This window comes from Gymnogyps californianus, chromosome 21, assembly GCF_018139145.2.
Source record: "Gymnogyps californianus isolate 813 chromosome 21, ASM1813914v2, whole genome shotgun sequence".
Lineage (NCBI taxonomy): Eukaryota > Metazoa > Chordata > Aves > Accipitriformes > Cathartidae > Gymnogyps > Gymnogyps californianus.
In genome coordinates, this window is record NC_059491.1 from 127613 (window position 1) to 155308 (window position 27696).

The window sequence follows — 27696 nt, forward strand, 5'->3', positions numbered from 1 at the left end:
CTTTGGTTGCGTAATTTATACAGATGTCTGAAAACATGTATATAGATTTGCTTGATTTAAAATGAGAATGAAGAAACAGGAAGACAGCTCCTAACTTTAGACTACATTACGTGGAAATTAATAAATTCTTGATGTTTTGCAATTATGCTGTGAGCAGTGTAATATTTTCTTAGAGTTCAGCACTACAGGAAGAAAGTAATGGGACAAAGAGATAAATATGCAACATGAAGAGAACTCAGGCAGGGGAAGCAAGATTCCCACGGGGTCCCATGAAACCTCCCAGAAGAGCGATGCCTCAACTGCGTCTAAGCCCGGAGGCAAAAGGACTTTCTCCTTTGTCACTTGGTTGCTTGACGTAGATTGGGGTGCCAGGAAGAACGAGTCATTGCTGCATTCCCTGATGATGCTGAGCCGGGGAGGGACGGCAGCTTAACAGTGCCCAGTCCCCTCCTGCCATCCCCAAAGCACCACAAAAACAATAAGCACGTGTCAGGATCAAGCATCTGCTCCCACTACCGCTGGAGAGAGATAACTGTCTCTCTTGGTCACTCGTAAAGACAGACCCACAAATCTATTTCTTTGCAGCGCCTTGCCTAGTCCCCAGCTGCCCATGACAACAGGGTTGTCATTTGATCACCAAACATTGCATAGCACAGGCTTTAAGAATTCTGTCCGATTATCATCAAGCACAGCATGGAAGGTAAACATTATGGCTGTCAACGCAAGGCTTTACACCCAGATTGCGGACAGTCAGTGCAGGCAGACAGGGATGACATTACAAGATTCTATGACTGTGACCTGCACTTACGTGGCTGCACACGCAGACGCGGGAAGGTGATATATGGACATAGATCACAAGTGTTACTAGGGCAAGCCACCTCCTGCTTGGGCACTCGAGGGCAGAGAGATCTGTTCCCCTGAGCCACCACATGGTTTTTATAATGTTGTTGTATCTCGGCATCTAAAGTAAATGAGGGAGAAGACAAAAGAGCAGCTGCAAAAAGGGTTCTAGTCTGACTCCTTTGTATGCAGAGTACCAGCATACTTTCTCAATCCCGGGTACTTCCTGATAGTATCTGCAATGAATAAAGCTAAAGAGTCAGGAATTGTCTCTGGGGGATGGCAATCTTGATAATATGCACAAACAGTCTGGGCTGTGAAGCCCTACTTTGTTCAATACATACTTCACATAAATCTCGCGCTAATCAAGGCTCACAGAAAGCTTGAGGTAAACTTCACCTAACAGTGATACACATGCTACATTGATCTCAATAACATACATCGTAAATCTCTGACTGTGCTGTTTAAAGAAGGCCTACAGGCTTGATACAGCTTGTTCACTTCACATAAATTGTAAGACAGATGAAGCCAGCTATAACAAAGAAAAATGTCCTTACAAATGCAGAGCAGCTGGATGCACTGTGCAGCTATTTGAAATCTTCTGAACATTCATCCTTCTCTTACACAACGGAGCAAGTCAGTGCCCGTCTGGAAATCACTCCTTTCCTGCCACCTCATCGGTCAATAAAGACTTGTAAGAAAAGACTTCAAATTTATCTAAATGAATAATTAGCTAAGATAGATTTATTTCATAGACAAGGAAAGGTGTAGAGCCTGCAAAGACTGGGAAAAAAAGAATCTGTTCAATCTCACTTCAAAAATTGCAAACATAAAGCAAAATAAATAAAACCACAAGGAATAATAACCAAAAAAATATTACAACTCTTAAAAAGTTCACTAGCCATCTACATAACAGAATAAAGGAATGAAGAGAGCTGTCAGGTGGTGAGGATGGAGTCAAGACAAGGTAATCGAGGTATAAACCCTCAAACTGTTTCAGCTTTCAATACTGCAAAAATACTTGCTAGCAGTTATGGCATCTAAAGAAGCAATACTCAAACAACTTCCTGTGTTTGAGCTAGGCCAGAGCACAGCAGCGGCGGCTGGGGGGGAATTCAGCTAATTCTAATCCAGCAGAATTTCAGCAGAGCCTTAAACTTCCAGTCATTCACAGTCCTTGCCTCTGGTAGGAAGGAGTTCAGACTGCGTCTTTGGACATGACTGGTAGTTCTCAAAGACGACCGTTCCGAGACCCTGTTGCACACCCAACCGCCTCCTTCCTGAAGGGAATGTTCATGGCAGATGCCAGATGAACTCAGTTCCAGGGCCCAAGAGCAGAGAGCCCGGCCAGTCCGCGACACAGAAGGGCAAACTCTGCTTCTCCCCCATCCTGCTATAACCTATAGGTCCTGCCAGCTTTCAGCCCCGAGGCTTTTCCTCTCTTCCGCAGGCCAGAGACAGGAAGGCTGGAGCTGTCACAGACAGCTAAAGAGATTGCAGGGAGAGCTCCAGAGGTCAGGCTGATCGTCTTTCCACCGGACAGGGCAGAGCTCTCGGAGCAGGCAGAAACGTGCAACGGTAGCTGGGGAAGTGAGCCCCAGGAGTCCTGCCTATGCCAGCCTGAGCCTGCCTGTAACCGTTTCAGGCAGCAAACTGGAGCATCAAACAGGAGCCAAGCAGGCAGACACCTGTTTGAGCTGCACAGGAGCAGTATGTAATATACATCCTGAAAGTTAATGCAACTGGGGAGCAAACCTACTACAGAAAAGCTACGGTCCCATTACTTTTGAGATTCGGGTGAGTAAGCATCACAGGTCCAATACTTCTCTCTCACCAGCTGCCAAAAATACAGAAGTGCATCATTCAGCTCACCTTTGACATCCACGCAGAGGTGAAAGCTACACGTTTTTAACTGCGAGCAAGAACTTCAGCTGACAGGAGGATGACTGCTATTAACAAATCAGTAACGTAGCTGGACTGACATTGCCTACATCTCTGAATAAAAACATAGCACCACTTTGAACTTTTTCATTTCACAAGCCTATTCACTTCTCATAATTTTTGGACCAAAAATACCTAGATAATTTGGCTCACATTTGTAAGTATGTTTAGAATGACCAAATCACCCTTTTAAAAATTAATAAACCATCAGCAAAAATATATCCAATGTTACCTTCGAGATGCCTGTATTTCAAGGAACTGCATCACTTACCTTGCCAGAAGCACCTTCAGTTACATACTTATGTAAGATTACTGCTTTCTTTTCCAATTTTAGTAAGATGCTACATCTTTTTTTCTGTATCTTGTACTCCCTGCAGTGACTTTCCCTTTCTCCCTCAGGCTTCTTTAAGCACTGTCGACCACACTTCTCTCTAAAGTCCCTTAAAGCAGAAAAAGATGAGCAAATTGTTTCTCTGCAATTAGTTAAGAACTTGATTGCTCTATGAGACACGCCTGTGAATTAAACCTATGAATTGTTTCTTTGTACTTCCTCTAGAACACAAATTTTAGCATGGTGGAGCCAAAGTGCTCCCAGGATGTTTATTATTTACCTTTTCTAACAAAATCAGCACAGACAGAAGCTTTAAATCCTGCATGCCAAACCCCAACAGCTTACACATCTACATATAATCCTTTACATTCAAAAGGTACTTGGCCCTTCTTTATGGGATGCAATTAGAAAGGAAATAACACGTCCGGAAGGGGGCAAGGTGGAGTGAGATTAAAAAAAAAAAACCATAAAACCCCACACAAAACAGGATGAATGCCTACTACACGACCATTTTCACTGTACCCACAGCCTCAACACCTATGTACAATCAGAAAAATGTAATGAATATTTTCTTAAAGGTCTATTTTCTAGAAATTACCACCAACAAAAGTAAACACACACTTGAAACAGTTCTTTGCAGCATATTTTTCCATTTTATTTATAAAAACAGAAGCTCCTTTAAAGTGTACAGTTAAAATCCCAACTGTAAATTCAACCACAGCTGAATATTATTTCAATAAAATATTCCTATCAACTGATGTAAAAATTCATTTGACTGTGACTCAAAACTTGATTCAGCTGGAAGATAAACTTACCAATACGTTACTCATTCAGCGAATATTTATCGCACTGTAAAAATACACTAGGGTCCCTCCTGTTCATAGCAATGCCATGAAAATATTTGCACATCAACTCATCTTTTAAAAACATAATTCTATATTTAGGAATACAACAAAAAAAATTGCCAGTGAAATCCACCAAGGGTTTCCAAACTGCTGATGCCCCCACAGGGGGTAGTAACTGCATCATTACTGTACTTGTGTGTTTTCCCTTTGATCACCAAAAAAAGTGACCTTCCAAGCAGCTCTAAACTGTCTGCAACATTTTAATTATGCCAGGCAAAACAAAGTCACATAAACAAAACAGCATGTTCAACTCTGGCTGCAGTATTTACTCCATTGGTCTTTCAGATCAGAACTGGACCTCACTTCCACTACTCCAGCAAACTACGAAGACTGAAAGATTAATATAAGCTGAAGTAAAAACTACCAGTTCCTGAAAACTTATGGAAACGAGGTCCTTCCCAAAAGGCTTGATAAGGCATTTGATTGCAAGATGTTGTGGTTCTAGTGGGGTAAACAGTAGCCTAGGAAACTGTTTTTTGTCCTAAACCTGGTTTTGCAGCCAAGACCGTTTGCGTTTTTGGGCAAATAATTTAGTTTCATTGTCACACAGGGCACTGATTCACCTGTTCATTCCTCTTATATTCTTCTCCCATACCATAATTCTTTCCGTAACCCAGGACTAGTGTAGCCCCAGACAAGGAATCTTGCACCTAAGATTTAGCCAGGATTACAAACTTTGGATTCAAACTCCTAGGCATATGCACCTTCATTATATACGGTCAGAGGGTATGGTGTTCACAGCACTACAAAAACCGTCTAGGATTTCTGTTGCTCTATGATCTGACTGGGCACAAGTTCATAGTGGTAGGTGGTACAAGAAGGGTTAACATCTCCAAACAAGAAACACACGTAATATGATCAAGTTTCTACGTACAGGTCAGAATCTTGACCACCTGTAGCAAAGACAGCACAGGATACAGTGAGTGAAGATCCCCAAATTATACTCCAGGATTTGGTATGAACTGGGGGTAATGCATCTGTGCAAGTCCTTTGTGTCTCTGCCTCTTTTTATACAACTGGGATAATGATAGGCATCTTTTTGACATGCTTCCAGACCTACGGATGAAAAGCATTATTCAAGTGTTAGGTACGTATTACCATTCTCCTAAACTAAGTCCCACTGTTTTATAAAATGGATGACATGTATGCCTGCTAAGACATCGCAAACCATCTCATTTTCATACTCAGGAAATAAACAGTGGAAATAATGTACAGCAAAAGAGCTGATTATCTAAACCTTCCCTCTGGCTTGCACTTTTAAACTATTTTGACAGAGACAGCCGTCCTTACCTGGAGTATTCAAATTAATTTATTTCACTAAGTCTCAAAATACATTAGAGCAGTCATTTTAATTTAAGCACAGCTAACTAGAATGGATTCTACGCATCAGTCTAATTTGACAGTTAAGTTAGTTAAGAAGCGTCCCAATTAGGAAAAGAACCTATACACAAAGCATCTTACTGTATGTTTTAGAGCAAATATTTTAGGCAGTGTGGTTATAAAGCAGAATACCGCATTTGGAAAGTGCTGGAAAAAGACTAGGAAAGGTATAAGGTATTGCCCACATTTTCCTACTTGAGCACATAACTTGCTATATGTAAACACCTATCGAAGTCTCTTATTTTAAGAAGCGTTTAAAGTTCGAACACAAAAAGTACTGAGGATGTGTGGACCTCTGCTGATTTACAACACAAGAAAAAACAAGTTCAAGCTGAAAAAACTGAAAGACAAATAAAGAAATGCAGCTTAAAAATAAATAGAAAGCAATAGGTATAAACAGAGCAGGCAAGCATACTGTAAAAAAATCAGAAGAACACTGCCTGAGTCAAATTAGCCTTGAAAACTTAAAATTCTGTAAAAATAACTTTCCTTGAAATGAGCTTTAATGACAAAGATTGTCACTGAATTGATTTTAAAAAGTGACAAAAACCTTTAGATAAATACAGTTTTCCTTCAATGATGTGCAGATCACAGTATTTTTAACTTACTCAACAACTTGGAGCTTACTAGCAAATGAAACTGAAAAAGCAAAAATCCTTCACATAGCAGAAAAGGAAGAGCTACACAGAACAAAAGGGTGAATAATGTGTTACATTCTAAAACTCTTTGTTGAGAAGGCTAAGGTGATCGACAACACCACAAGGCAAATCTGATTACATCCAGCTTTTGATAAACAAAGGGAAATCAGACAAAATTTGCTAGGTTTTAGTGAAGCGTGTCCTGCTTGAAGAGCACTTTGAGACATTCAGCTTTACGCTAGAAGTATTAACATGAGAACAAGTCCTTTTACATACTGAAAGAGAAAGTGGTTACCACTTTCTGAACAACTCACACTATACACAAACTCATTTTTCATCCATGGATTTCAACAGCCAGAGACTCCATTATAAAGAAAGAGGTTAAAACTTGTACAGGAAGTCAACAGTGACAAGAAATAATGAATATGTGGTTTGATGTTCAAGTTTGGCTCCACAACATGTGACTTTTCAAGAAAGCAGAAGAAATGAAGCTTAATCTCTTTTTGGTTTTGGCATCACCACAACAAAAAAACCCCAGGGAAACGGCTTAAAATTTCCTATTCGCTATGTCTGGATTCAACTCATCTAACTACTCTAATACAACAACAAAAAAAATTAAGATACAAATCTGCCTTCCAGAGCGCCAGCAACATAAAAGATTGCATGCAGCTACTTGAATTGGTAACTAGGCTATAGTGCCTTGATAGAGAAGGTTTTCCATGTGTCTTGTATTAAAAAGCAGATCCTGTATAAGGAAATAACGCCCGAATTGTTACTTCTATTTTTTTTGATTGCTATTTATAATTTAATCTTTAGTGGATTTGCAAACCAGTTACTCTCATTTAATTTTAAACACCTATCTTGAGAAACACAGCTTTAAAAGCAAAAGCTATAAAACAACTTGGTTCCAAAACACTCATCATGATAAACGTAGGAAATAGCTTTCCTTCTTTTCACTTCAGTTTATTTTTTTGATGGGCACAAGCTGGCGAAAGGCGTTTGGATGCAGAATAACTTGGCCGGTTTTCAGCTGCTCGTTAAAAAGCCCACTGGATTCTTGAACCAGCTACAGTGATTTTAGAGCCTGAGAGTATTAGGATCTTCAGTCTAGACCTTTAAATATTGAACAAACAAAAATGAAGAGCACTCTGTTGTAGCTTGGTTGCAATGCATCTACCTTACTTAGAGAGTAAACATGCTCGATCTGTTACGTTCATCGCTGTAGGTTCTTAACCACTGCATCTTTTCAGACTCTTACTTGTCAAGTTCAAACAAACCAACCAAGCAACCCCAAAACCAAAAAACCTTTGTATTTTGCTCATCATTGAGCAATCAAAAGTTAGAAACATAACCCATTCTGCATCAAGTCTGTGAGGTCAGGATGGGAAACAGCCTCCCAGTGAAAGACTGTCTCCAAAGTCATGCCAGGAGTGGAGGGGTAATGGAGGAAGATTTAGTTTCACATGTGCGACTGCTCATGTTGGGAAGAGACAGTCAGACAGATTCACCGCTAGTATGTAGCAAAGCCAGAGGAAAAGAGCATGGGAATTACACCAAGCAGTTTTACTGACACAAGTGCTGATGTCTTCAGTGTTGCAGGAGCGGAGGCGATTTTCCCTTGTCTTCCATATTGTCATCAGCCATTGCAGCCTCACAGCTCGCTTCCCTCATGTCACATGTAACACAGCCCTTTAAAAAGGAACAAGAACATAGTAATTTAAATTCTCCTTTTTATGAATATATTTCAAAGAGTCAAATCCTGATAGCATGATATGTTGCAATCTCTTGAAACCTCTCACCGATGGGCTGAAATCTCTCTAAAAGCAGAGATTATACAGATATCCTATTTTCAGAAGCAGGTACTTGCACCTCCAACTTATCTTGTCTCAGAAATGAATTCTTTGGTTAGTGGAACACACAGTTTTAGCTTTGAGATAAAACAGCATGTGACTTCCTTGAATTTGAAGGCCTTATCTTTCAGCTTTATAAGCAAGCTGCTCATTAAGGATTTGGCCTGCAGACTGAACAGCAACAATACCGACCAACAAAAAAAGGCTGAAACACCCGACCATATTGACAGACCAGATTCTTCTTGTTCCTGAGAAGTGGTACGATATTGAAATAAAGTATTAAAATAGAAATCCTGCATTTCTTTCTACTGTCAGAAGCATGGCTGCATTCACAAAATGACAATCTATATTAGAAACATGACCTACTACTTGGAACAGTTTTAGCACCTTAGATACCAAATATTTATATTTGCATACCAATACGTCATAACATTTGAGATGTAAACATTCAACAGAATTTTCTGCAAGACCACTGGACATCATTTCGCTATCTGAATCAAACGCATCGTCCTAACCACAACAGGACACACAAGATTGTTTTCCTAATACCTTGTTGAGAAAAAAAGACTGATTTTCTGGTCTTGTTCCAGAGCCAAGCACATAGATTTCTCAATTTTTCTGCTCTAAGATTAAATACCACAGCTCAGAATGCCACATTTGAAAATCCTAGCACACAGAGCATGCAGTGCTGCAACAGACATTAGATTTTTCTGCTGCATGAGTATGTGAATGCAGCCCACTCTGCCTTGAAATTTTCTGTACAACTCATCATTGGAGCTCTAGATCTTTGTGGGACTAGTTCTGCCTTGCTCTTTTCTTCTCCATAGCACCTGGGAGCGTGTCCTGGTTTCGACTGGGACAGAGTTAACTCTCTTCTTTGTAGCTGGTACAGTGCTGTGTTTTGGATTTCGTGTGAGAATACTGTTGATAACACTCTGATGGTTTAGTTGTTGCTAAGTAGCGCTTATCTTAAGCCAAGGACTTTCCAGTTTCCCATGCTCTGCCAGCAAGCAGGTGTGCAAGAAGCTGGGAGGGAGCAGAGCCGGGGCAGCTGACCTGAACTAGCCACAGGGGTATTCCATACCACAGAACATCATGCCCAGTATAGAAACAGGGGGGAGCTGGCCGGGAGGGGCAGATCACGGCTCTGGCATCGGTCAGTGCGTGGTGAGCAACTGCACTGTGCATCACTTGTCTTTTCTTATTTCTTTTTTTTTTGTGTGTGTATTCTTTTTCATTACAATTATTATTATTCTTAGTTAGTAGTGTATTTTTGTTTTTACTTTAGTTATTAAACTGTTCTTATCTCAACCCATGAGCTTTACTTTTTTTCCTTTCCTCCTCCCCACCCCACTGGGAGCAGGGAGGGGGAAGTGGCTGCGTGGTGCTTAGTTGCTGGCTGGGGTTAAACCACGACAGAACGCTTTAAATTGATTAGGACATTCTCTAACACATACTAATATAAATCAGAAGTAGTTTATCAGAGTGCCCAGGAGTTATTCCAGATAAAATAATCAGGCATAAGATACCAAAACTCTTAAAGAATGAATCCACCTACAAAAAAACCCAGCTATTTTTGTGTTTCTTACTATATGCCTGAACCTGATTATGAGCATTTTTCAGCTTGCTGAACACACTTGCTCTAATCTTCACTAACACCCCAGTGTTACATGCTGTTCAATCACAGCAACAATCAACTTTATAAGAAAAAGAGCAAAAGACCTAACACCAACAGAAAAAAACATCACTGGACTCTTACGTGAGAGCGTGACGCTATTCGCATTCATCCAACAGTGGGACTGAAGGAACTTTGCTACAGGTAGTTCCTACACAGAATTTGCACATCTTGCAAAAAAATACAATGGGAAGACCTGTACTTCAGCATTTCTCATCTGGCTAGTGTATTCGTGCTCATTTCCTTCTTATATGTACAAGTAATAACCACCAGTGACCCCAGCACTGTAAGATCGCAGTGGTTAGAAACGGCACTGCCTCTGGCTAGCCCAGGCATGAATAAGCTGCGGATTCCTTTCACACCTCCTTACTTGGGTGCTGATTTGCAGTGGGACAGTCTGGGTCCGGATCCACGTATGCACCTCTGCAAGCTCCTTCTTTTGCCCATCCGTAAACCAAGGCTGCTGCTTCCGCATGACCGTCAGCTTCTCCAGATCCTCCTTTAAAACTTCCTCTCTAATTCTGCAGGTAACAGACACCCGTGAGCACACCTGTACTACATGAAGCAAGGCAGGCACTGATCACAATCACTGGGAGAGTCTCTTCACCAGTATCTATGGCTGAAGTCCAGACAGCATCAGCCACTGAAAAGTAACTGTGCTTTGTAAGGCTTCTTTCAACACTGCTCTAACTGTCAGGGGGTTTTTTGTTCTTGTTTTCGTTGGGGGTTTTTGGGTGTTTGGTGTGGGGGTTTTTTGTTTTGTTTTATTGTTTTGTGTGTTTTGGTTGTCTGTTTTTTAATGGGAACTCTCATTATAAATTATATGTAAGCTAATCGCAAGCAATTTGCAAGTAACACGTAAGTATTTTTACTGCTTTATGCATTCAAAGTACAGGACAATAACCAATCCCCTTAACACTTCAGCAAAAAGGTTACGTTACCATATTTTAACTGATGGGGGAAATGGGGGGGAAAAAAAAAAATAGACAAAAGGAAATAACCAGGGCTTAAAATGCACAAACAGTAAATTAATACACCTTCTTGGAGTTTCATTGGTATGTGCACTGTTTCCACGGTCTCATTTTTAATTCTACAGTTCTATGCACAATTCCAAACTACGTGTCAGAAATTGTTGATGTTTTCTAACCTGTTTGGCATTTGGTAAGTCATTAGAACTCGCTCAGGTGTGTGATCCATCATCACCCAGGCTGACTCATGTTTGGATTTATGAGCTGTCCCTTTTTCTTCTGCTTCCTGATTCTTCTCTTCTTTGGAAGCTTCAGAAGAATCATTACTGGCAAAATACTTGCTGCTTTTCCCACTACCTGCTGAGAATTACCAGGAAAAAAATGAATGCAGATGCCCAAGAAATCCTAGTAATTCTGCACAAAAAGTAAAAGAACACCAGTGCATTCTTACAAGCTAGTTCTGTAATACGAACACAGGTACTCCCAGATGATTGCTCTAGCAAGTCATTACTACCTATTGAGAATTCAAAGATAAAGTGCATTCTATTAAGTTACTCAAGATCTCCAAAGCTCTGTTCACTCTTCTCAAAATTAACTGGCTCAACTTCTCTGCTTCTGTTTCAAGAGGTCCTGCTCTAGGCACATTTACCTTTACTCAAATAAGATGCAAGCAAGTATCCAATGCAGAGAAAATTGACAATGAGCAAAATGAAAGTGTGACTTACAGGTTAAAGGAATAGCTTCTTAGATTCCTACTTCCAACTACAGTGACTGGAACAAACGTGGCTCCAAACACTGAATGTTGGTGAAAAATAAAGACTACAGATCCTCTTACTGGGATTTCCCATTCCCATTACAGTGTCTTGTTATGAATTACCAACACGTTAGCAAGCCACCTAGCCTCAAACATCCAAATCTCGGACTTCCCTACCTGTGCCACAACCAGAAGTCTCACTGGAGCCAGAGCCTAAAGAACCAGATAAAGCTGATCCCCTGCCTGATGCTGCTGAACCTGTACCCGACCGGGAGTCCTCGTACAGCGAGCGGTCAGTAAATTCACTAGAAGCACAGTGGCTAGCACTGTTACCACTATCTTCTGGATCGTTGTCCTGGAGACAAAAATCAAAACAAACACATCCATGGAAGTTACATTTAAGTTTGAAAAAGGAAGTTCATGCATTTACTGAATTTGTCACGTATTGACTAAGTTCTCCTATCAATTCAATAGGTTTGGAGTTTCTAGCTCTGAAAATGAATGGTGGTCTAGAACGCAGGATAACACTCTTCATGGGTGAAATCAACAAGCATCCGGACTCTAGTTTACTGGTTTCTGCCGCAGATCCTTCCCCACTGGGTCAAGATACTGTACTGTTGCATTAAGTTAATACTTTCTGTCGACAAAAGAACAGGAGTCAGTTCCCTTCACATCCTGTCGGATGGCATGAAGCAGCCACACACACCAAGCAATGGTGCACTACAGGGAAAATGAGAGTGTCTTCCCCTGATTCACTATATGAAGCTCACCGCTTCAGCAGCTACAGGTATACCAACTCCCCTTTCAGGACCCTACCCTGCAGTTTCAGCTGATCCAGCCTTTCCAGCCCAATCTGCATTCAGGAGCCAACATTTTTTTTCCTTGCCTGCAGAGCTCAGATTCCTGCCTTTGAGTTTACCGCGGAAGTTGGAGAGGCCTTTTCTATGCCCATGTATGGAAACCGACCCACACGGATCCCTGTTCTTCGTTCATTAGCTGCATCCCTGGGAGACAGAGGGAGTAATTAGAAGCGTATCTTCCCTTTGTTTTGGTTCTCCACAGAGACTGTGGGACTGGGTGAAAAAGGATGCAAATTGCGCAGCACTAACCAAGTTCCACATGCATAAAAGCCCCAAACCCCAAATTCCGGCTGACAATTTAATCGAAAAGGCTGCTGCCAAAATGCTGAGCAAAAGCGGCTTGTGGCAGCCTAGACCAGAAGATCTCACATTTCTGTCACTTGCCAAGTGCCAACACTGTACTGTTACAAGTTCCCACGGGTGCAAGTATAAACAGCTTTCTCCGCCTCTGTGCTACTGGTGCCCTGCAGTCTACATAGCACAGCCACTGGAAAAAGCAGCTAACAAAATCTGGTGACCCTGAAACACAGATCATTATCACTGGTTTTGGTGACTGAACACCGTGAAAGTCAGTTTCTCCTCTACATTAAAAATTCGTGTTACTTACACGTTTAGCTTCTGCATGTGCTTTAACACCAGTACTAATGGAAAGCTCCATAGGTTTTGGCAGCTCTTCTTGAAGCAAGTTCAGCTGAAGTGGGGAGCTGCTCCGTGAGCTACTCAGCAGTAGGGCCTGGTCACGCTGGCCCTCTTGCTGGTCCTCCATGGATGTGGCAGAAGAGGCTGGAAAGGCCTGATCCACAGAGCGCGGTGCTATTGGTGATGGAGCAGAAGGAGGGGGGGCTGGAGGTAGTGTAGTGCATGGATATGAAGAGGGGGGATAAACGTACTGAGGGCTAGGAAGAAAGACATATTGAGGCATCGGAGCATACATGGGGAAACCCTGAAAAAATACAGCCATAAACGTGCCTATGTTTGGGGGATAAAGCGCTGGACATGACTGTGCTTCACAGCACAGTTGCGACGATGACACGGACTCCGGTTTTAACGGGTGAAGGGGAAGCTCCTCTGCTACAGAAGAGGCTGGAAAACTAGATAGTGGATCCGAACAGACAGGAAATCCCATAGGAGGAAGGACATTCATACTGGAGGAGCTCAGAGAGGATACTTCTGAGGGAGAGAATGAATGTTTCTGAATTGTTCTCTTCTCACATGGAAGACTATTTCTATTTTTACTAGAAGAGCGGCTGTCTGACGACTGTCTCTGAGGCTTCTGGCGCTTGAATTTTCCATGTTTGCCTTTTTTACAGCTAGCTGGGCTCATCTGCTTTGAAGGGGAATCTCCTAAGGACAAAGAAAAACAGACACATTCACTGAAGTGACAGACCTAGGGGAAAAAAAAAAAAGAAAGAAAAAAAAAGAGAAGAGAGAAAAACATCCAGATAATTGAGTGTGTCTTATTTGGAGAGCTGACCTTCCTCTGGATAATTCTTCCATACGCTACAGTGATGGATTTGCTGACATCTACAATATTTTCCTTCATGTCATCAATTTTCTTATCGATTATTTTGGCTTATCCCAATCAGATCTTTTACATTCCTTCAAGGGGAGGCAACAAACTACTTGGGATTTGCAGCGTTTATTGCAATAATTATCTGCTTTGTGAAAAGTCTAAGATAGCAACATCCAAGATGGAGCAGACCTTCTGTGTGGGCAATGCTGTTGTCAAGCCTGGGCAGTTCAAAGGAAGTATTCTGTTTGCATCCATAGTAAGATACTTGCTAAATCATACAAAAGGAGAACCAGACTCCACTGCTAGGTTGGTCTTTGTAAGTCATCTAATAAGTCTTTATGTCTCAAAGCTGCTGCCTACCTTGGCCACAGCAATGTCCGTTGTTACTTCTGCTCCTCTGTTGAAAGTAAGTCCTAAATGGAGAGAGCAAGATCCTCTGGCGGAACTTGTCAACATAGTTCTGCTCCTCCTTTTGAGTGTGGGCCGACAAGTCTCTTTTGTTAGCCCAACTGGCTTTAAGTCCTCAGACACCATAGTGAGACTCTGAGCATTCACAGGAGGCAGCTCAATTTGTTCACTTCCAACAGTCGCATCCTCCATTGTAGTCACTTCTTTGAAGAGGGAAGAAAATAAATCAGTCACTCTTTGCTCTGGCCTTCTGGTATCAACTCCCACAACACCCAGAGGGTTACACAAAAAACAATCTCATCTAAGCTACCGAGCAGATACAGGCTGCAGAGGCAGGGGGAGAAAATACCCTTGACACTCAAATATAGTTACTCTAACATCAACTGAGCAAATTACTTTGCATGGTCTGGAAAACTTCAAATTCACTTTGAAGTTAGAGGCACTTCTTTCTTCATATTTTCTTAGTACAACAGCAGTTAAATACTCATTTTTACGCTTCTTTCTGCATTAAAATGAAGTAACACTGGCCCATTAGTCATTTTTATTTTAATCCTCAATGGCCAAAAGCACATTGTTGTGTTTGAGATATACGTGATGAAGTTAAAGGGGAAAGGAAACAGTGCGCTCTGTTAAAACTAGGTTTTATTAAAATACTGTAAAAATTTCCAGGCTCAAGGCTTCTTCACAGTGTCCCTAGAAGTGCCTTAATTATATTTCAGAGTTTATATTCATGAGAACATCTCTCAAATGGACAAAACTTTCTCATGGTGTACTTCAGTCTGGCAACATTGTGTAAGTTTAAAAATCAGTGAGTCAAGTCAGTGTTTTGTGAGTGTGAACAGTACCTGATTCAGGGTGTGGGACATGCACTATAGTGCTGCTGTAACTGCACTGACTGGTGACAGACACCACACTTGGAGCCTTGTTGGACAGGGTCAGGCCTGCCAGAGGAGCTCCCACCATGCCTGCAGTTGTCTGGTCTTTCAGCGTCTCTTCCCGATCAGCAGATATTGGAGTTGGGGAATTAACTGCTGAAAGCATAGCAGTATCTATTGGTAAATAACAAAGTTTCTATGTGGAATTTCATTCCAAGCACTATGCTCCCAATTCATCAAGTCTGACTGGTTCAGAAACAACCAGTAACTATGCAGACTATTAAATAAGACAGTCTTACATACAAATAAATGTAACATTCATATGCCAGTGCAATGTCAGCACATACTAACATGGCATAAAATGAGTGAGCAACAGAAGGTTCATTTAAGCAACAACAAACAACAGTTCTTTTGATGCCTTCTACCTTCAAAGACTTAATATTGTAGCTTATGCTTAATTGTGAGATCTAGACAAGGTAAGCAGATATTTACCACAACCAAAATATTCGTGCTGTTAGCGTGACAACAATTTAAAAAGTGGACATATACCTTGGAACGTACAACACTGGCATATAAAAAATAGATCAGTTGTTGCGGTTCTGTTATGATTGTCAGTATACTTTGTGTTACCTTCCAATGCCTCGACTTCCTGCTGACTTTGCTGGACTTGCTTGTCATCTTCTGAAGATGACGATGATGTATTTGCAGAAGATTTACATTTCCTTTTCAATGCTGGAATACTGCAGCTCTCTAGATACCTGAAATAAAAGCATATCACAGGAAGCTCTCCCTACTTTGTGTTTTTTCTCCATTTGGAGAGACAAACATTTGAACAATCCAAACTGGAGATCCAGGTGTTGTTCACTAGTATTTTAAATTCACTGCAGGAAGTTCTGGACACATATCTGCTTTCCAAGGAGTATTGTAAACAAAAATCTATCAATTACTCTTAAAACAAGAAAAAAAAAAAAAAGACAATGTTATCCACTGGGTTAAAAAATACCAACATTTTATGAATTACATCAACTTTCTGTTTTACACTGATGTTTTCAAAGTGTATACTGAGAAGACATTGACATATTATACCCATCAAAATTCTCTTAAACTCCTATTGCACCAATGGTGAAACTAGCAGTACACAAACGTCAGTAGTTGCAAACAGAATCTTAGGCCCTAAATTCTTCATTCCTGTGTAATTCCGATTGACTGAGCATTGGGATGGATTGCCCAGAGAGGCAGAAAACTTTACAAACAATCCCAAATTTATCTCACAACTCAAAACCCAGACAGTTTAGACCAATGCAAACTGCTTGGATATTTACCTTCCACCAATTAATCTTAAACTTATATCACTAAAATCGCTTCATAGTTTATTACCTGATGATACTATCAACACAATTGATCTGCTGATAGGAAGGAACACGCGGAGTCTTCTTCGAATCATCATAAAATGTGTTGCCTGGTTCTTCTGTGCTATCACTTCTCAATGTCTGAAGAAAACAGGAAGCAGTGTGCCTCTTCCCTAGAAAAGAAGAAATCCTCAAAGACTCCTCTCAAAGGCATCTAAACACTACCCCTACCAAGACACACACACACACTGGGATACATATATATTATACAGGGATATATGGCCTATGACAGCACAACTCTCATTACTAAGTTATTCTGCATTTTCATCTCAATTCATATGTTTCGAGGCAGGGGAGGGAGAAGGGGAAAGAATGCCTAAAAAGAAAAAACCCCACACACCACCTTAAACATCCACTCAGAACAAGTAGTAAACACAAAGCAGACAGCATAGAAAAAAATTATTGTATTTAAATTGTAAACAAAGCTGCGATTAATATTACTCTTCTCTCAATTTATACATCACAGAATCCAACCTGTTATTTAACAGTAATTTACAGCTTTTTATAGCATAGATACACTGGTCAGAATAGTATCAACATTCACAGTGCAGTCCTCTTAACAAGACTAGGAGTTAATTATAATTTTCGTAGAAAGTATCACAGTGCAAAATGTTTTAATACAGATTCCTATGATATTTGAGGAAGCATCCAGGTTCCTCCATATATTTGTGCTAGGTACTAACTGCAAATAACGTGCATTAGCATAATACAGCACTCAATAGCTAAACCACTACTTCAGTGGGAAGTGGGGCAGTGTTTTCCAACCTATGGATTGTTTCTGAGAGTCCACATAAAGTAACTAAGGGAAGCTTCCCATAGCGGATTTATACTTGCAAGTATAAAGCAAGTCTGCATTTTCACTAGAAAATGTTAAAATAAAAAAAAGTAAAAGCCTATTAACCTAGAAAGAGACAGATATGTTCCTCCTTATCTCAGGGAGCAGTTAAAAAGTTATTGCATCTGCTGAGGATTTTTTTGGGGGTGGGTTTTGGGGTTTTTTTGTTTGGGTGTTTTTTGATTTTTTTAAAACAAAACAAAACAAACACTTCCCACATTTAAGCCATGCTAAAATGCTATCTTAAGTTCTTCAGCGTAACACCAGCTAGCCAAACTCACGGCTATAGATCTACAGGAGTTCATGTTACCTTAAGGATCATAATTACATTAACTTACCTCCTAGCATTTCTGAACTCACAGCCTGTTCATTTCCATTCTGTGGCTTGCTCCTTGACGCAATATACAGCTGCTGTCCCAGATTCTTTATTCGGTTGACATCTGCACAAACTTGTTGCAATGTCATCTTGAGATACGTGAAAACGTGAAGTCAGAATAAAATGAATAAAAAGAGGCCATAGAAGACAACTAAGACGGGCTTGGGTTCTTCTATTCTCCAAACTGAAAGGGAGTAGACTGTCAGCCTAAGCCTGGTATCTATTGGTATTTGTAAATTTAACAAATCTAATTATCATAGTTAATTTAATTAAATTAACTATGATAAAGCTCAGCATTTGAACATTTTAACAGTGATGCAAGCCTTGAGAGTGGGAATAAGCTGGTGACTTACCCAGGAGCCTCACAAGGAAATTAGGTAATTGCAATGCTTGTTTTAAGACAGCACTGTTTCAACTCTCTTCTATAGCAGTCTACACTCTACCTCTAGTGCCCTTTTCAAAACGAAACAGAAAATCCCAAGCAAACAGAAACCCCTCCGCATGCGTCAATCCTCTTTCTGGTTGCACAGGCCTTCCACTTTTTTCTGAGTCCGCTGGTTCTTTGAGAAGGCTGATCTTAATCAAGTCTTCAATTTACTTCAGTGAACTACCATAGTAGTTATCTGCTCATTTTAGTCAGCAAAATTAAGGGCAAAAAACAAAAGCCAGCATTCTACAATTTACCAATTTAAGTACATTTAGCTTGAACATAGCTGTATCTTCCACTTCAGTAAAATTCATGGTGAGTAGTGCACATGTACACAGTAAAAATTTTCATTTTTAAAACGGTATTTTTACTACTCTGCAGGCAGTGACACATTTATGGACTTACTGGTTCCTGTACTTCCTCTGCACAATTCCCATTGGAGTCACTTGAAGATGCTATGCTGATATAGTGCTCGTAAGAGCCATTGCTTCCAAGGCTTCCATAACCACTGGAAACATTGCTGTGAACTGGCTGTATGAGGGGAAAAAAAAAAAAGTAATTAAAAAAATCATCCTCTTAGAGAACAAAAAGAAGGGAACAACATACTTTGCAACACAGAACTTCAAGTAAACGAAGAAAATTAAGTGAAAAGTCAGTACTGCTCCGGGCTCTACCCCTTGCCTGGGAAAAATTCTCTACCATGCTTAAAGCTGTTTCAGGATGCAAATTTATCTTTCAACGTAAAGACTTGGCAAATACGTCAAACAAAATATTCTCTTCTAATCAGGTGGGCTACCCAGAGCCATACTTTTAATGCTCTCACACAAGCCTGTCTCTATTTAGAACGTTCCTTTCAGACCTTTTAAAAGATCATCCCCAAAGTAGTCTGCTAAACAGACCGAAGCTTCTTTAGCCTCTCATTCAGAAGGCCAGCCAGTGTTTTGAAATTCTTTCATCTTCTTTACCTGCAGAAGCAGCTTGTAAATTTGTCCTTGCAATTCTCTTATCTCTTTCTCAACACTGCTCATTTCTTTACTTCTTGCAGCAAAGACATCTTCATTCAGAGGGCTTCTGGAGAGAGCCAACAAAATTTCACTATTAATTTTAATTTGATGAAGAACAGGTAGCTACAAACAGAACAGATTTTTTTTTTTTTTATTATCATTATTTTATTTTGACTGCTTCGCTGATTCAACACAAAGGGATGTCATCTGTTCCACTAGCAGCTCTGCTAGGGTAGTGGGGCAGTGCTATGAAAGCAGTGCTTCATGTGAAGCCCCAGGGAAGTCAGTACACGAGCACAGCAACGCTAGTTAAGGCTGACAAGCATCTACCCCTCTGCCTCCTTCACTCAGAAGACAAATTCACACCCCATAACATCCTGAATAAAAGATCACTTTGAAAAGTCAAAAGGCCATCCCAAAAAGCCACTTCCTAGGAAATAAACCAGGTAAGAGGAAGGCAGACAGTCACATTTCCAAATCTCTTGGAAACAAAGGAGAAACATCTGAAAAATCAACTTGCACATTTGACACTAATTGCATTTTTAAAAGAGGTTACCTTGGTAAATATTTACGTTCTGTATCAAGTGAATGTTCCAGAAGAAAACAAGCCAGAAGGTGATTCTGGCTACGTGTCTGTCAATTAATGGTTTTTTTTTGTGAGCCAACCATGAGTGAATGTCAGCTAATTATTTGTTAAAGTGATCTATATTTTACATTGCTTTTTAGCTTTTACTTGGCTTGTCTAAAACTGATATTTTGATTTAGACACGTCCATCGTCACAGTATTTGCACATCAATCATGTGCAAAAACATATGCTAAAAACCAGTTGGCTTTGCCTTTTACTTCGAAGTAATTTACTTATTTTCATACCTAATAAACAAGACTAATGTTGTTTTGAAGGAACGGGCTGCAAGACAGATGCTAGGTAGTTGTCAGAGACTGCAGGAGCAACATGATGTCTCTAGTTCAGTACCGAGACTGTTTTGTTTTGCAGAGTATTCAATGAAAAGCACTTTAATAGATCAATTCTACAACTGACTTACGTCCGGACTTTGTGTCGGCCAATGATGAACACTACTTTCCTGCTCCAAGGATTCACAAAACTGGACCAGCTGGTATCCAGTATGACATAGTCCCCATTCTGAGTACAAAATCTAATAGGTAAATGTTCAAAAGGAGGTTGGCCAGCAAATTTCAGGACTGAAAAAAACCAATCAAGAAACAAGGTTTAGGTTACATTATGACACAGCAGTGCAAGCACAAACACTAATGACCTGCTTTAATTCATTAATTCATTTATTTTTCTCTAGACTGCAGATCAGTCACATGTCAAGCAATATGATAATGAAGAATGTTAAAACCAGTAGAAATTCCTCTTAAAGCAAATGTACTTACTTTTCCGGTGAATAGCAATCATCAAAGGACGATCTTCTGGGTGCAAATACATCAGTATGGATGTTCCGATTAAATCTTGAGGTAAGTAACCCAACAAAGGCACTGCTCTGAAACCCGAACACATTATCACCGATTATAATATAGTTTTGAGTATTTACATCCTAAACCCTTTGCTTATCAGTGAAGTCCCCATGCACGATCTACAATGGCACGAACTAAGGCTACAGAACATTTTCCAGACCATCTAATAACCCTCCAGTGCAACACAGACATGTAAATACTAATGACAAACGTTTCTGTGCCTGGAGATCTAACAGATTTTCACATTTGCAGGCAATTTTGTGCTTGTCTATATGCAAAGGAAAAAAAAGAAAAAGGGACCTTGAAGAAACCCATCACAGGCAAAATATCAGTAAGAAATCTGACATGGATGCTGCAAAGTCTGTTGCAAAAACACTCCTGTGGCTTTGCAGGAGACAGCTTTAGTCTGGCCAAATTTATTTGACCCAGCTCAGTACAGCTGTATCTCCACATTGTGATCCCCAGAGCTCTGCATTATGTGTGTTTTCCACTGTCTGTGTTACCACAGGTCCCCATTGCCCTGGATAACAAAAACTGACTGCAGTTCTGTTTAATTCACATTTTAAGTCAACAAAGGAGATTACGTCCGTCGAGTTCTAGATGTTTTTCCATGAGCGGACTAACACAAAACTACTTTGTTTAAATAACTATTGCCAACTGCATGGTTCAACTACTTTACTGGGGTCTCCAGCTGCATCACCAAAGGATTTTTTGCTACCTCCCCATACATACCTCACAGGTCTTAGGCTTCAAATCTCACCTGTCATCTATGTCAAGAAAAACACATCCAGGGGTGTGAGTGGTGGTGAAGATTCTTTTATCCATAGGAATTCGAGGAGCTAACAGAAAAAGAAATATTTACTGAAACAAGATACACATTAAGGCAGAAACCTGTTACTTTTGCTCATGATAGAGAGTTAGTTGCTCCTGAGCTTTTTAATTGTTCACTGTTCACAGTAACTCATAGAAAGATTACAAATTTTTAGGTGCTACAGACTTCTCTCAAAAATAAAAATAGTCAGAAGAGGTCAAATGCTTCGGGGCCTTGCAAAGAAGGCACAGATGCTCTGGATTCGCATGCACGCACACACACACACAAACTGGAAGTTACACGGCTGAGACTACGCAAGCACAAGTTCTAAACAAAGGAAGCAGACTTTCATACACTGCATTTTCCTATTGGCTTGTTTTTTCCACTGGAGTCTCCTGACTTGCCTTCATATCCAGAGTGAATTTTCTCAGCCAAAGCTAAGCAGCAGGCTTCTGCATCCACGTGGACAGAAGTACACACGTGGACCAAGTACGGGGTGATTCGGAAGGGGTAACAACGTGTTTCTTGTTCTTGATCTTTACCACCCCTGAGGAAAAGTAAAAGGGATTAACGCGCTGGTTTCAAGACTCAGATACTTTATGCCAGGGCTGAGAGCCCTGCACAGAGAAGTTATGCTGAGCACACAGATACAGATAATCAGAATCTCCCAAGGTCCTACGTACACCCCCTTGCGATCCAAGGCCAACGCATTCAGCAATACTGATCTTGCTCCCCTTAAAACCAAGTAGGTGTTTTGACTCCAGTACTTGCATTCAGAGGCTGTTCTAGAAATGCCATCGCTCTAATGGTTAAAGACCACCTTCTAATTCTCAGTCCAAATGCATTCACGAGAACGACTCATTTGGTCTCGTGCTCTCCTTCAAATTAAACAGTTCTTTGTCTTGTTTGCTGTTTATTCTGTACTGTAGGGATGGTTCACGGACTCTGGTGCGGGTAAAACCAAAGACCTTTATTGTTTACAAATTTGTGCTTATATAGATTCATTAGCTGTCCACACGCTCAGGCTTGTTCCACGATTAGTTAATACCTTCTGTTCACGTGCCGCGGCTAAGCTTCTGATTGGTGCTGTGGAGCAAGACACACGTCTTCTGGCTTCAGTCTCTTATCTGTTTTCCAAGTTATTTCAGTCTTCAGCTTCTTTTCTGCACACCTGCTTTATCACTTATTTACTCCCTTATTCTATGTCTTTCAAGGCTATGTCTAATTGTTCAAGGCTGCTCGCAAAACTCCCTACGGATTCCCACACTGTACCATTTTGGGGGGGGGGGGGGGGCGGGGAATCTGTCTCTCTCAAGTTTTGTTTCATTGACCTACGTAAGTAAGACTCCTCCAGCCTTGGTTCACAAATAGTTGTTGTTCTTTGATTGTCCTCCTCCTATGAGGATTTGTCTTCCTAGAACATGCATGAGCAGTAGCAGCACACAACATTCCAGATGAGATCTTAACCAGGGCTTTGCAACAACTGCATTAGCGGTTGCCTGTTTCTATTGCAGGTGCTTTTTCACCTGTTGTAATTGCAGTATCTTACCCAGCTCTGACAGAAAGAATTGAGATAAATTTTTGGATGTTATCACTTACACTAAAAGTTACTTTCTTATTCCATGCTTAGTTTTGTAAAGTGTTTCTAGAGAGAAGTTAGTGTCATAAAAACTACTACTGACAGCTCCCCCTTTTGGAAAAAAAAACAAAAACCGATACAAATGGAAATTGGATATAGCAGAAGTTTAACCCACAAAAAAACATTTTCATACTTAAGCCTAGTGTGTGCTTGTGAAAAAAAAAAAAAAAACCCAAACAACTTTTACTCATGAAGCCCACATAATCAAAAGGATCTGTTATATAAAGGAAGGACAGGTGTTGTATGAAAATCTGAAGAAAAACTATTGCAAAATGTTTACGTATCCTACAAACAGTTCCCCCAACTTAAAATTGACATCTGTCCTGCTATATTTATTCCAAGTGCCCTTACACAATTCAAGAGACGAAGGTGATTTTAGAGCTCGGGTTTTTGAAACACAGATGAATGAATCCATGATCGACTGGAAGATGGAATAAGTATTATATCTGCTCAGACGCAAACAGTTCTTACTGAAATCAGGAGACCACCCGAGTCTGGAACAGAACTGCACTGAAGATTACAGGCCAATCTCAATTCTTTTTTTCCTTCTTTTAGCACTAAGATTAGCCAGGCACAGAGCAACAAACTGCATCCACAGTGACAGCAAGTAGTATCTCATGATTCAGGTCTCATACTGGGACTCAGGTGACTGAGTTTCTGTTACTGACTCTGTCGCAAACTCTCGAGCAATCTTAAGCAAAACACCCTTTGCCTCCACGCTCAAACTGTAAAAGGGGGAGCAGCAATTTTTCACAAGATCATTCTTCTCCTGCACAACAGTACTGAAGGAAACTGATAGGTCCAAAAGAAACATGTATGAACAGTTCTCCTTCCATCCCCATGCAAGTTGAAGCATCGCTATGGGAAAGATATTCAAAGTGTCCTGCTGGATGCCAATATTAAACACAATAAGCCAATTTTGTAATGGAGTTTCATGAGCTCACACTGGTCAGTTGTAACAACAGAACACTGTTTCTGCCCAGTACTGCACCTTTGCCCAGCCTTCACAAACATAAAACTATTATAATGTACTTGCCTGATCCTGCAGAAAAAGGATTTCACCTGGGCATATTCATACAGAGAAGCTAAAAAGAAGAACACACATTGAAAGTACCAGTTAATACCCTTAAAAAGGTCACGCTTATCAGAACTATTTTAAACTCTGCATTCTCCAGACTTTCTGAGCAAGACCGAAGTCTCACAACCTGCTGTTTATTAGCTACTGGCTTAGCTGTTCGACAGTCTGCTCCCACCTCAAATGTTATCTCTTCTCCAGCCCACTCGCTCTTGGAGAAATAGCTGACCTGGAACTAAATTCAGAGGAAACACATATGATCTAAAAAACTCCTTTCCCCAGTGCATCACTATGGAAAGGAAAGGCGAAAATTCCTGGCTTTATGAGCCACATACCAAAAACTACATACAGCCAAGAGTTATGGGGAGAGGAAAATTCAGTAACAGTTCACAGCGAGAAAATAACAACAACTCCGTAAGGGTGCCACTGCTCTGCTGGGTAGGCACATGACTGGCTTCCAAGCTGTGGAATCCCCGGCATGTTAGCGTTAGCAGCCTCTGATGTCTCACATCCTTTGGTAGCTAGGATTTTGCACTTCCCAGCTCTGATGCCAGAACAGCCCCATGGCTAGATGGGCAAAAGTCATGGCCTTGGCACGCGAGCTACATTTGAATTGCTCACACATAACATAGGACTCAAAAGTCACCGCTTAGGCATATCCATCACTAAATAGCAAGTCAGCTTAAAACTTGGGTTCAGTGAGCTATGTTCACAGCAGGCTGCAAGCGGACCATAAAGACAAAGCACCTAAGCAACCGTAAGATGCAGATTAAACAACTTTAAACTCACAATTAGACCTTCAGTTTCTTTTCAAAAAGCAGCAGTCTTTGGAATGAGTAAGATGGTACACAAAACAATGAAGTATCTGCCTTTTACATACCCCAAGTAAGAGTTAAGCCTCTAGGACACTAGCTAGGACTAGCTGCATAGCTACTCATGTTTTCAAAGTGGAAAGGGAACAGGTGTTACCGATGTATATTGCTAGCATAAGCATTCAGAATGAACAACTATGCTATCCTCATTCTGCAAAGACAGAAAGACACATAAAGCATTTAAGAGCATTGCCAAGTCCCACCTGTTTGACTTTCCATGTTCCAAAGTGGCAGGTGGGACTGATCGGTGTGTGTGTAGAACACACTCACATCCTGAGGGACAAGCAGCTCTACAAACCGGGAGGAGTCCAACACTTTCTTCTTACAGTTTAGAATGGATGCTGCCTGCTCAGAAATATGCACTATGCGTCCAGAAAGCAAGGAAAACACAGCCACAAATGTGTCCTGGAAAACAAACGTTGTTAAAGGCAATCCTCCCCCAACACATGGTAGCAATATCATAAGGATAAAAAACCAAAACAACCCCAAAACAAACAAACCAACCAACCCAAAACCACCACACACCACAACTAAGACAGAGGTTCAAAAATGCGTTCTTAAGTTAGCATCCAATTAAAGTTGTGTGTGAGCTACTACAACCTCCAATGCTATAGTAGTGTCCTGGTTTTGGCTGGGACAGAGTTAACTCTCTTCTTTGTAGCTGGTACAGTGCTGTGTTTTGGATTTAGTGCAAGAACAATGTTGGTAACACTCTGATGGTTTAGTTGTTGCTAAGTAGCGCCTATCTTAAGCCAAGGACTTTCCAGTTTCCCGTGCTCTGCCAGCAAGCAGGTGTGCAAGGAGCTGGGAGGGAGCACGGCCAGGACAGCTGACCGCAACTAGCCAAAGGGGTATTCCATACCACGGAACATCATGCCCAGTATATAAACAGGGGGGAGCTGGCCAGGAGGGGCGGATCGCTGCTGGGGCATTGGTCAGCAGGTGGTGAGCAACTGCATTGTGCAACACTGGGTTTTTTCCTCCTCCCCCCCCTCCTTTTTTTTTTTTGTTATATTCCTTTTCATTACTATTATTATTATATTTCATTATTACTATTGTTAGTATTATATTTTACTTTAGTTATTAAGCTGTTCTTATCTCAACCCACGAGTTCTGCCTTCTTTCCTGATTCTCCGCCCCATCCCACCAGGAGCAGGGGTGGGGGGGAAGGGGAGTGAGGGAGTGGCTGCGTGGTGCTTGGCTGCTGACTGGAGTTAAACCACGACGAGTAGCTTAGTCATGATTTACAAATGCTAACAAGACTGCAATATCAAAACTGAAACAGATTACAGTGATGCTTGCCATTGTCCAGAATGATTGGTTATCACTTCACACACTTCTCCCTAAATTTCAGAGTATTCACCACAATTCCACATACAAAAATATTCTGAGAACTTTTCAAGTAGAGAGCATTCGCAATATTTCTGATACGGCATCTAACAGCACTGAATCTCAAGAAACACTCTTTTCTTTGAAGCAGAGCCAGAAAGGATGACACATACTGCAAATCAAGGAAAAAAAAAATTAAATCCAAATAGAAACTAAAGTCCCTCACAACTATGGACTTGATCAGCTTTGAAAACTTTCTGCTACGTCCGTGTCAAGAGATTACTATGCTGTAAATGAATTCTCAAATAAGATTCTCAAAGAGACATTTGTTGCTTCTGGCAAAAAAAGAAAAAAAGAAAAATAGGTATTTCTTCACTTATTGCTGTTGGGTACCCTGAGTCAGCACAGATAAGAAGTAGTCTTGATCTACCTTTAAAAACACAAAGGCCTGTCTGGCTAAAACTTAAAGGCTTTTCAATTTTACACACTCTATTTCCACAAAACGATGTTAGGAGACTAAATAGAGAGTGAAATGGCAAGTGATGAACTCCTTGAGCGTGCCTGAATTCCTTACAGTGTTTTTTGGAGTGTGTTCAGATGCAGCTGCCACCAACTCTTCTATGCTGTATGTCATCACATCTGTCTGAAACACTCTTCGGTCATTCAGAGCCTGGAAAAAGTCATTGTTTGCTAATTGGAAAAAAAAAAAACAGGAAAAGTAAGACAAACACAAGGAAGTCAGTAAGGAGACTATTTTGAAAGTATTTCTTACAGCCCTTGTACTTTTGTCATCTTTTTGGTGAAGTCCAAGGTGAGATGAGGAAGGTCTGTGTAGTGACAAAGGAAAAAGGAATACTGATTATACTACTGGAGTGACCTATTTATGTTACAGAAAACGAGCATAAGGAAACAGAAAGGACAGAACGTGATGGCATAAGAACAATTTTAGCCACTTAGTTCTGTTGGAAAACACAGACTACCCAATAACTTTTCAAAGTGGGACGGGAATGCTGTTTTTTCAATATACACAGAAAGTTATTAGTAGGCACCTATTAGCTATAGGATTCTGAAGAAAAGAGAAGCAGTAGGTGGGCATTTCAACAGAAAAGGTAACATGATTATTTAAAAAAAAACAAACCAAAAAAACCACCAAAACCCCACAGTGCTTCAGAAAGTCAACTGTTTGTAGGATAACTGGACTGCTTTCATTTGTTTTAGTGTTATTTGTTGCCAGACACGTCTATTCAAACCAAGCCACTGTATAGCTTTTACGCTTCCAGACTTTTTCCACACATACCTTGGACCTGTTGGACACACTGCAAGGCATAGTTGAGAGCACTGATGGTACTAGGCTTGCTGGAACTCCTTTTCTCTTCAGGCAAACACCTTTTCATTTCTTGAATCATCATCATCAGATCTCTGTGAGACTGGCTCCAATTCAGCTGCTCACTGTAAAATTGAGGTTAAACTTTACTGGAGACTTCCAGTATAAGAGCTTCTTTTC

The 27696-nt window shown here is 40.7% G+C and overlaps 1 protein-coding gene across 1 annotated transcript; it reads right to left on the bottom strand.

Annotated features, from left to right (window-relative positions):
• Positions 1 to 3751: 3751 nt before the first annotated feature.
• Positions 3752 to 27638, bottom strand: PER3 (period circadian regulator 3). The gene is given in 21 exon segments (XM_050909274.1): positions 3752 to 7724; positions 9931 to 10081; positions 10708 to 10885; positions 11460 to 11637; positions 12750 to 13486; positions 14016 to 14147; positions 14150 to 14266; positions 14909 to 15112; positions 15569 to 15696; positions 16316 to 16460; positions 17521 to 17647; positions 18391 to 18516; positions 18951 to 19056; positions 20034 to 20190; positions 20386 to 20492; positions 21227 to 21305; positions 21682 to 21824; positions 23953 to 24001; positions 25067 to 25268; positions 26767 to 26882; positions 27490 to 27638. Coding segments are annotated over 21 exon segments (3399 nt in total). The 5' UTR covers positions 27605 to 27638; the 3' UTR covers positions 3752 to 7622.
• Between the last annotated feature and the right edge of the window lie 58 nt (positions 27639 to 27696).